General features: G+C 28.1%; 1 protein-coding gene across 1 annotated transcript; it reads left to right on the top strand.

Annotated features, from left to right (window-relative positions):
- Nucleotides 1-633: 633 nt before the first annotated feature.
- On the top strand, nt 634-1901 carry MIZ1 (MIZU-KUSSEI-like protein (Protein of unknown function, DUF617)). The gene has a single exon (XM_028079119.2). The coding sequence runs from the start codon at nt 768-770 to the stop codon at nt 1659-1661; it is 894 nt and encodes a 297-aa protein (XP_027934920.1). The 5' UTR covers nt 634-767; the 3' UTR covers nt 1662-1901.
- Nucleotides 1902-10578: the final 8677 nt, after the last annotated feature.

Genomic DNA, 10578 nt, shown 5'->3' with positions numbered 1-10578 from the left:
GATCTCAAACAAAGGTTCTCCATCTCTTTCTTTTTTCTCCTTTATATAAACCTCGTACCTACTTGATTTGTAGAAAAACATGGTAGTATGACAAAATATCAGCAACCATTCCTATTTTTTCTGTTGGATATTAAATTCCTTTCTTTTAGGAATGAATTAACCACCTCGACCCAAATTTTGCTCAACCCAATTACTGTTTGGCCCAAATCCTACTCAGCCCAATTCTTGTTCGACCCAAATCCTGCTCGGCCCAATTCTCGCTCGACCCAAATCCTACTTGCCCCAAATCCTGCCCGACCCAATTACTGTTTGGCCAAAATCCAGCTCAACCAAATTTCTACTCGAATTCCTTGCTCGTCACCTCGATCCATGACTAAAACTCGTCGTTTTATGATAAATATTTATCGGATCAGAATCGAAACGAACATGTTGAGGTCAGTCATCCCCGAACAATACAAGTTTCTATTTATTTTTAATAATTATTAGTCTTTTTGATTTTACAAATTAAGTTCATAAAATTATGATTAAGCAACATATAGATGATGGGTGTTGTTAGAAGTGTAGGACCATTCCCAATACAAAAGTCCAACAAATTATGATCATCGCAACCACAACCCTCCACACCCTCCCTTTATATTCCTCCTCTCACCCAACACCATAATCACCTTGTCGGTTCTCTTTTTTCTTCTTCTTCTTCTTCCTCTTCCAAAATTTCAACCTTTATTCACAATCCTTCATTCAATCCAAAACCCCATCAATAACACAGCATGAAACACCATCAACACCAACACCAACACCAAATCTTCCAAAGAAGCTCAAGTGCATGCACAGCCACAACACGAAACACCCGAAGAATCCTACCTTCCACACTGTCTCACTCCCGCGCCTTCGAATCCGATGATGTTTCCGACAAACTCCTCGTGCGACGAGGATCATCACCTTCGGTCTCTACCTTGTACCATCAGCAGCAGCAGCAGCAGCAACAACAACAGGGGCAGAAACTAACGCCTCAAAACAAGTTATCCTCTCTCATACGTTCCTTCCTCAACATCTTCACGTTCCCCACCATGATCCCCACATGCAAGTGGCTCACCATCCCCTCCCACCTCTCCATCACCCCCTCTCTCGGCCGGAAAGTCACCGGAACCCTCTTCGGCCACCGTCGCGGCCACATCTCCTTCGCCGTGCAGCTCCACCCCCGCGCCGAGCCCCTCCTCCTCGTGGAACTCGCCATGTCCACCTCCTCCCTCGTCAAGGAGATGTCCTCTGGTCTCGTGCGTCTCGCGCTCGAGTGCCAGAAAGCGTCGTCGTTTTCGGCCGCCGCTAACGGTGGTCGGCAGCACCACAAGAGACTCTTTCAGGAGCCTTCCTGGACCATGTACTGCAACGGCAGGAACTGCGGCTATGCAGTGTCCCGCACGTGCGGGGACCTCGACTGGCACGTGCTGACCACCGTCCAGAGCGTCTCCGTCGGCGCCGGCGTGATCCCCCTTCTGGAGGACGGAAAAAGTGGCGGCGGCGGCGGGTCGGAGGGCGAGTTGATGTACATGAGGGCACGGTTTGAACGAGTCGTGGGGAGTCGTGACTCGGAGGCGTTTTACATGTTGAATCCTGATGGTAATGGAGGACCTGAACTTAGTATTTTTCTATTGAGAATATGATGTGAAGATTGTTGACAAAAAAAAAAAAAAACAGAGAGAATTGTCATAAGACTTTGTTGTTTGAAATAGTTTTAAGGAAACAAAATTAGGGATTCGGATTAAGATATTGATGTATTGTTTAGGTTGATCTCACTTGTTTGCTCTTTTTTTTTTTTTCAATTATGTCCATATATATATATAAAGATGAAAAGATATGTGATTTAATTTCTGATAATATATAGATAGAAATTTTTCTGCTGATATGGGTAATTCAGTTTATCGTGTTTATAATTAATATATAATTTTTATGATAGGGACCTGAAAAGAAAAAAGAAAGGTTAGATGAATTACGTGTAGGAATAAATTAATTGGGTTATTTTATTGGGCAGTTCAATATATGAAACAGTATAATTGGATCCTCACTTAATCTTTTTGCATGTGAAGTGAGTTTAGTGGCCTGCAACAAGCCTACAAAATGGGTAACAATATTATATATACTTTTTGTTTTATTTATTATTATATTATTAAGAGAAGAGAATAAATTACTATTTGATGAGAAAGTTTAATAAATCAATCATTATATTTGAATTATTGTTCGTTTCAGAGTTGCATTTAAATTATTATTATTTTTAAAATTCAGTCGTTTTATGTTCCAAGTTCAATTTTTTAATGGATATTTTAAGGTCATTCAGTATATTTAAAGATTGTTTATTTTTCTTTAAAATGTGACCTAATTGGTTAAAAAAAAGGAGAATAGGTATAAGTTCTACCCTCACTTTATACTCTTTAAAAGCTATTAACGAAAGAAGAAGAGATTAAATATAGTAAGTGTACCAATTTGTTTGAAGAAAAAAATTGTATAAGAAAGTTTTCATTTCCAAAAATAATAAATGAATAAAATAATTATAGAATTATAAAATTAGCGATATATTTATTAATATCTTGAACTTGTGAAATGTGAATGTTCTTGTGATTGTTGCAGTGTCCAGGTATCACGTGGGAAAGCTGCGGCTGTAATTACACAAGTCACAAGATCAAACAACTAATTGCTTTTTGTAACACACAAATGGATCACGGCAAATCCATAAAAGAAATTCCTAATACGTAATTTTTCCAAAAAATAAATATACAAAAACCGGAAATTACTTTTCTATTGTAGTTCAAATCAATTTAAAATGTTATTAAACGTCTTAAAAGAATCGTTTAATTTAAGTGTGGAATCTTACACAAACCCTTTGTGTGTCTTTTAATAGAGATTTGATAGATTACTTCTTTTTCTCAATCTAATTATATTCCATGAACATTATTTAAATATTTTTTTTCATTTCTCACAATTGATCACATAATTTAAGTTTTTCTATTTTATGCTTGGACTTTATCTATTTTATACCATCTTTTGTCTAAAAATAAAAATTCTTCTCTATCCTCACGTATGAGTGAAATAAAAGAGATTTTTCAATTTACTTTATGATTAATAATATCATTTGATGATTGTTCTATTTCAAGTATTTTAGTGGATGTGAATATGGAATGACAAAACTCACGTAGGTCACAACTTTATAGAGTATGTGTTTAACTTTTAACATTTTACTATTATACTTTAACTTTTAGAGTATGTACATTACTCTACTAAGAATATATCTAACTGAAAAGTCAGAAATGAAAAACACATGTTAAATTCTTAAATCATTTTATTTTGTTATTGGATTGACCAATCAAGTACTAAAAGAAATTTGAGTATTTGAGGTTGATATGCATTAACTAGATATAAAAGCAAATCTTATATGATATTATAGCCTCTTTTAACTATTTATTTTATTAGATCTATTCATTTTCTAAATATATATCCATAATATTTATTTCTACATTCAATTTCTAGAAGATATAAAATTGATTTAGTGATAAAATTAAAACAGAGAATCTAAGAGATTGTGTGTTTAACACTCCTATTAATAAGAGATATAAAATTTGTTTGATAAGTTTGAAAGAGGAGACCTAAGGAATTGTTGTTTCAACTCTCTTATTAACAAATACTAACAACTAACATTGATAAAAAAAAATTCAATGTACAAATTTTAAAATAAAACTCTTACATTAATTAAATGGAAAATGAAATTTTAACTACTAAATTTTAAAAACTTTCTCTTATAATTTTAGGTGTTATCTTCTAAGTAATTTTTCATTTTTTTTTCTTTTTTTCATTCTTAATATTCCAAAATCACTTAGAAGATGACACCTCATGTTGTAAGAGAAAGTTATCAAAATTTAATAGTCAAAATATTATTTTCCTAAATGAATATAATTTTGTTTCTATCCAATTCCATCTTGAATGGAGAAGTTGATGATTACAGTATTTCTTACTGTTAAAGTAGCAATGGAAATGGTTGGAAGATGAAAATTTCCAGCATATGTGGAAGAGTGTCACCTTTGTGGCACACATTGTAAATTGTATGAGATTTCGATAAGATTCCAATTTATATGTCCACCTAAACTTCTCAGCTTATAGTCAACCAACAATAATTCTAAATACCTTTCTTTAATATTCCCTTTTAATCACTTTTTAATTAAAAGAACACCATGGAAATATTATTATTTTTATTTAATTTCTTTATTATAGCATTGTTTAATAACACCTTTTCTGGCTTTTCTGCATACTCTTAGTAGGATATCAAGTTTTCAATAAGAGAATTACTCTATTGAGCAAGTTTGTATCTAATCACTTTTGTGGTCTATGTTTATAAATTAATTTGATATAAGGTTTAAATATATTTTTGTCCTCAATTTTCGGTGAATTTTGAAATTAGTTTATTTTAAAATTTTAGACTAATTTAGTCTTTCATATTTCGAAATACGTAGATTTAGTACTTTTAATCAAATTTTGTTAACTTTATTTGACATTTCAAGCGCATTCATAATAGTATTTGGCTTAACATTAAAGTAAAAATGTGTCGAATAATATAAACAACTCAAATATAGTTCTGAAATATATACAAAACATCAAATAAACCTAACAAAATTTGATTAAAAGTACTAAATCCACGTATTTCAAAAAATGAAGGACTAAATTGGTCAAAAGTTTTAAAATAGACTAATTCCAAAATTCACCAAAAGTTAAGGGACCAAAAACATATTTAACCCTTGATATAATTCATAAATTATTTTTTATTGATAAAAAATTGTAACTAAATATTTTTAAAAATTGACTCTCGATGTATAAAATTACAAGTTCTCCCAATTTAACATTAATATTATATATTATTTGAGTAAATTTAATTTCTAAAAACTACTTTCAGTTATCATAATAATTTTTACTGTTAATAATATTTTAGATGTATATGTTGAAATAAAGTTATTTCCTATCTAAGAATCCAAATCCAAGTGTGAGTCACATTAACTAGAAATAAAATGATAAAACACTATATAAAAATGAAAACTTATAAATTTATTATTTTAGGTGGTTTTGGTTGGACTTATGTTTTGTTAGAGGGAAAGTATATCAATATAGTGTGTCAAAGAGTACTCGAGGTTAGACTCAGCTTTTATTGATGTTACTATAAACCTAACACTTTTATACAATTTAACATTTTTAGTGATGTATAAATTTCTTTATACTTCCACTTCTAATCATGATTTTTAAAACTTTATCTAGGTAAAACATAACAGAATTTCAAAATGCTTTCGATTAATATAACATGACTTAGATACGTTTTTGTATCTATCTTTTTTTTCTTAACTATACTTTATAATATATATTTTTTGTTTTCTTATTTCATTTTAATTCTATTACAAGAAAATTATTAAAAAAACAACTAATTTTAAAGATTAAAATAATTAATTATTATATTAGCTAAATTAAATATTATTTTATAAACTAAAAGCTATTATATCATAAAATATTTATTATAAAAATAGTTACAATCGATCAGTGAATTAGAATCTAATACGGTTTTGAGCTCTTTGTTATTGTTAATTCTAAATTTGTCTAGAAATTAATTTAGACACTAATTTTTTTTATTAATTAAAATTTTGATAGACCATGTTAAAGACTAATTTAGACTCTAACCAGTTATAATTTTTATTTTATAATAAATACTATTTTAGATATTAGTAGTTTTTAATTTATAAAATAGAATGTAAATTAGTCACCGATTGCTATTTAGCGATCTTGTATATCTATTTTTTTTTTGTTTCGCTTCCTCTAATACGTGGCTACTTTTATTTTTGGATCCTATCAAATATATTTCAAAGGGACTAATTTAAAATAGAAAATTTTTATATAGACTATAATAAAAATAAAACAGAAACAAATACAGAAAAAATAGAAAAAGAAAAAAAAAATGACATAAGAGTATATTTCATATATATTAAAAGCATATTTTACTTATGTAATACGTATTTTCATTTCATCACCATCTTAATATATAAATTTCTTAGATTTAAAAAAAAAAAACATGATTATATTATATAACAATTGTTCAAACTAACTTTCAGTAGAAGAATATTAATTAAATTGATCTAATATGTAATCTTTATTTACCTATGTGATCTTAGCGCTAACATTTTGAACAAAACAACCTCTTTTTAGATCATATAATTCATAAAATTTAACTAATATACTGATTTCAGTAACATTTTTTATATGTCAAAATTCTTTCTCAACTATTTAAATAGCTAACAAAATACACTTTTATTTATAGATATCTCAAAATGGTGTAATCTTAGGGAAACTAACATCAATAAAATGATCACCTAAATTAATAAAAGAAGTTGTAATAGTTATTTAATTAGAGATATAAATTAGCTGTCTCAATCGCCAAACTATTGTGACAAAAACATGAAATTGAGTAAGAATTGCTAATCAAGGAAAATAAAATTGCCAATTATGAATTAATACTATATAAACAGTAACGTGATTAGAATTATAGGGCTTTACTATATATTGGAAAAAAACAAAAATGAACAAGGGTTTTAAAAAATTTGTTCCTTGGCTTGTACAAATCAATGTGAAAGCACCTAATAGAAGTTTTTGGTTGAATGTTTTTAATGTTTGATTTGAGAAGTGAGAAAGAGAAAGGTTGTCTTGTCGGAAATATTTGATGACATTTGAGAGGCATAGATAGCAGAATTTGAAAGGTGGTATGAGTGGGGGAAGAACAGTTAAAATGGAGACAAGTTGAAATGTGATCATCACATTCACAATCAAAATATTGCTCAAGTTGCTAAGTGATATTATTCAGACAGGATATCATCTCTGTCCAATTATAACGTGCTAAAGATCACAACCATACACTACAATATCATTCTAATTTGTCTCTCATTTCACAAATCTATGGCTTTTTTTTTTTTTTTTATCTAGGATCGATTTCAACTCGAATTTGTAAAATAAAGTCTGTGAAAATTTATTTTGTAAAACAGGATCAAGTCATCAGGGTGGATGACGACATTAAAGACGAAGTCATCCTCCACCAGCCGATTTCTTTCTTTTTTTTTTCCAAGAAACAAAGTCGTTATATGGGAGGCCGGTTTCTGTTGATGTGAACAGTAAAATCTGAGATGACGATTTCACTTTTAGTTTTTTTTATTGGAACAATAACCGGTAAAAATAAAAAAATAAATTGAAATAAAAATAAAATAAACATTAATATTTGTAAACCTTTGTTATTTTTAAACCAGTTTCTTCTTCAAGGTCTAGTTCGAAGCGTAGCAGAAGGAGCAGAAAAGAAAAAAAGGAAAAGTTCTGAGACGGAAAGCGAACGGGCTTATTTGGAGGAGGAGAATGGTTCTGGTTCGGTGATGCTGGTAAAGCTACGATAGATGAGGTGTTGAACACAAAGATTAATGCGGAGGCTATGAAGTTAAAGGAATTGTTCGAGTCTCAGAAAAAATCCGCTTTGGACAACCAACCCGCTGGTCGGTTAAAATATATTAATGTTTATTTTTACTTTTATTCTAATTTATTTTTTTATTTTTGTCAGTTATTATTTCAATAAAAAAAATTAAAAGTGAAGTTATCATTTATGATGATGACTTCATTGTTCACATCAACATAAGTTGTCTCTTACTAAGATGACTTTGTTTTTTGGAATATAAAAAGTTAAGAAATTGGTCGGATGAAGGAGAACTTCATTTTTAATGTCATTCTCTTTTACGACAACTTAACTCAATTTTAAAAATAGAAAATTCAACGGACCCTATTTTATAAATATATAGTCAAAAGAACCTCAAAATAGAAAAAAAAATTGCAAATCTATGATTGAGTAGTAGTATGAATATTCTTAAGTGACAAATTTAGTCAATGTCAAATCTCCAACACATTCATTTTATACCAAACATACATATTTTAATCAAGAAACTAAATATTAATGAATAATTTGATAACAGTATTATAACAAATTTAACAAAAAAATAAATCTCGTTAAAATAAATTTTGAATATGATTTATAAAATAACTCTAATAAAATATTGATTTATAAAATAAGATTTTAACTTATTTACAAAATCACTAACAAACATACAGGTATAATACAAATATTGTATATGAACCTCTTTTTCTCTTCGACCATCTAGAGTAGTATATACAGCACATACAAGTTCCCAAACATATATGCGCAAGTTTTTCTATTTTGTTTTTAGGTTTAATAGTTTTTCATTATTATAATGGTTTTTTTTTCAATTTAATTTTTACTACTTTTATTTATTTTTTAATTCACTTCCACATTTTAAAGAAAAATTATTAATATATTTATTTTCGTCATACAACTATATATTATTCATTGTTCCAATTGATAGCATTAATAATAATCAATTTTTCAAATTAATTATATTATATTATTTTTAAATAAATAAAATATTATGAACGTCTAAATTAGTATAACGAAATTGAAAAAATAATATAATATTAAGATAAAAGTATGACTATACCATTGTTTTAGGACTTATAATTATAATAATAAAAAAGATGCAGATTTCAATATATATCTAAAGATGTTAGTAAAGGATTTCTTACTTTAGAAAAATATAAGTATAATTTTCCTATTTTCTTCATTTTCTTCATTGATTAGTATCGGAGGTCTTATATGTGATATGAGTAATATATATATATATATATATATATATATATATATATATATATATATATATATATATATATATATATATATATGGGTTAAATATTTTATTTATTTCTTAATTTTTAGTCAATTTTAAAATTAGTCTATTTCGAAACTTTAGACCAATTTAGTCCTTTATCTCTCGAAATTCGTGAATTTAGTCTTTTTAATCAAATTTTGTTAAGTTTATTTGACATTTCAAGCACGTTTCATAATAGTATTTAACTTAACATTAAAGCAAAAATGTGTCAAATAGTATAAACAACTCAAATACAATCATAAAATGCATATGAAACATCAAATAAACCTAACAAAATTTTATTAAAAGAACTAAATCCACGTATTTCGAAAGATAATGACTAAATTGGTCTAAAGTTTCGAAATAGACTAATTTCAAAATTCACTGAAAGTTAAGGGACCAACAACATATTTAACCCTATATATATATATATATATATACCTTAACATTATTTTACAAGTTAACTTTATAACATTAAGATATTATTTAAGTTTATCTTAAGTTATTATTAAATTTATTATGTCAATTATAGATATTAATTAGTTCCGTAAATTTAATATTGCTAAATTATTTACACAAACATATCTTCATAAAATCCCTAGGATATTATTTAGATCATATATGCATATAGAATGAAGAAGGAAAGAAGTTTAATGATTTTGAGGGAACAAACAAACTTATTCAAAACAAAGTTTTTTTCCGTCTATAAATTTTATTATTTGTTATATATGCATATGTATGATATGATATAAAGAAAAAATTAGATATCATTCCAAAAATAAAAGAAAATGCTGAAAATAGGAGAACTATAGAGTTGTTATTTTGAAGGAATATCAGAATTTGTGATTCTTACGTCACATAAGATCAATTTAATTTATTAAAAAATATATGCAATTGTTTAATCTATTAAACTGCTTTTATTATAACGATTAGGAAAGCAAAAGGAAAAAATAAAAAATCTGAACTTGAAGATAAAAATTGAAGATCTAAAGAACAAGTCGTACATACCTAACACATGGAACGACACATACTTGAAGTTAAAATTGAGACGCTTTAGAAATTATTAATTTCACGTGTACTAACTTAGATTGTATTATGCTACCATGGACAATGAACTAGAATTATTGGAATATATATCTTCAAGATCTAAAATGATAATATAGAATAAGGATGAAATTACTTCTACGTTCAATTCTTTATTCAAACTTCTATTACTTTTAGTTTTTCAAATTATTGAATTGAATGTGAGTTCATATATAAATAATTATAATAATATTATAACTTTAAACTCACTGATTAATAATGTTACTTTTAGGCACTAGTGTAAGGAAGTGTAAGGAAGGATTTTAACATAGTAAAAAAAGAAATCAGGGTTTTAAGTCATTTTACAAAGTCTACGGGGTGCAGGAAGAAAGGAAGAAAATGTGGGACTGGAAGAAGAAATTGCATCCATAAATACTCCTTAACAATAAAAAGGAAATTTCTTTCTGCACCTCCATCTTTGCTTACTGTGCCCCATAAATAAGATAAAAAGTCAAATTTGCCCTCTCTTTTTTCCCTCCCTCCACAACACTTTCATATTTTCCTCCATCTCCACCTTGTCTTATTCTTCCACCTTCACCTCCACCCTATCTTATTCTTCAAATTCTAACTCCACCTTATCTTCTCTCACTTCCTTTCCATCTCCTCCTTCACCTTATCTTCTTCTTCCACCTCGACCTTCACATCCACATTAAAAAACATTCACAACTTCCATTAAAATAGATAGAAATATCACAATAATACAAAGTATAAGAAAGAAGATGAAAAT

This window comes from Vigna unguiculata, chromosome 7 (assembly GCF_037176805.1).
Source record: "Vigna unguiculata cultivar grain cowpea cultivar isolate G323 ecotype 2 chromosome 7, ASM3717680v1, whole genome shotgun sequence".
Taxonomy (NCBI): domain Eukaryota; kingdom Viridiplantae; phylum Streptophyta; class Magnoliopsida; order Fabales; family Fabaceae; genus Vigna; species Vigna unguiculata.
Note: the sequence above shows the minus strand (reverse complement) of the source record. Positions and strands in the feature narration are given on the sequence as shown.

Coding starts and splice junctions, on each gene's coding strand:
- MIZ1 (XM_028079119.2), top strand. CDS start 768: ATGAAACACCATCAACACCAACACCAACACCAAATCTTCCAAAGAAGC.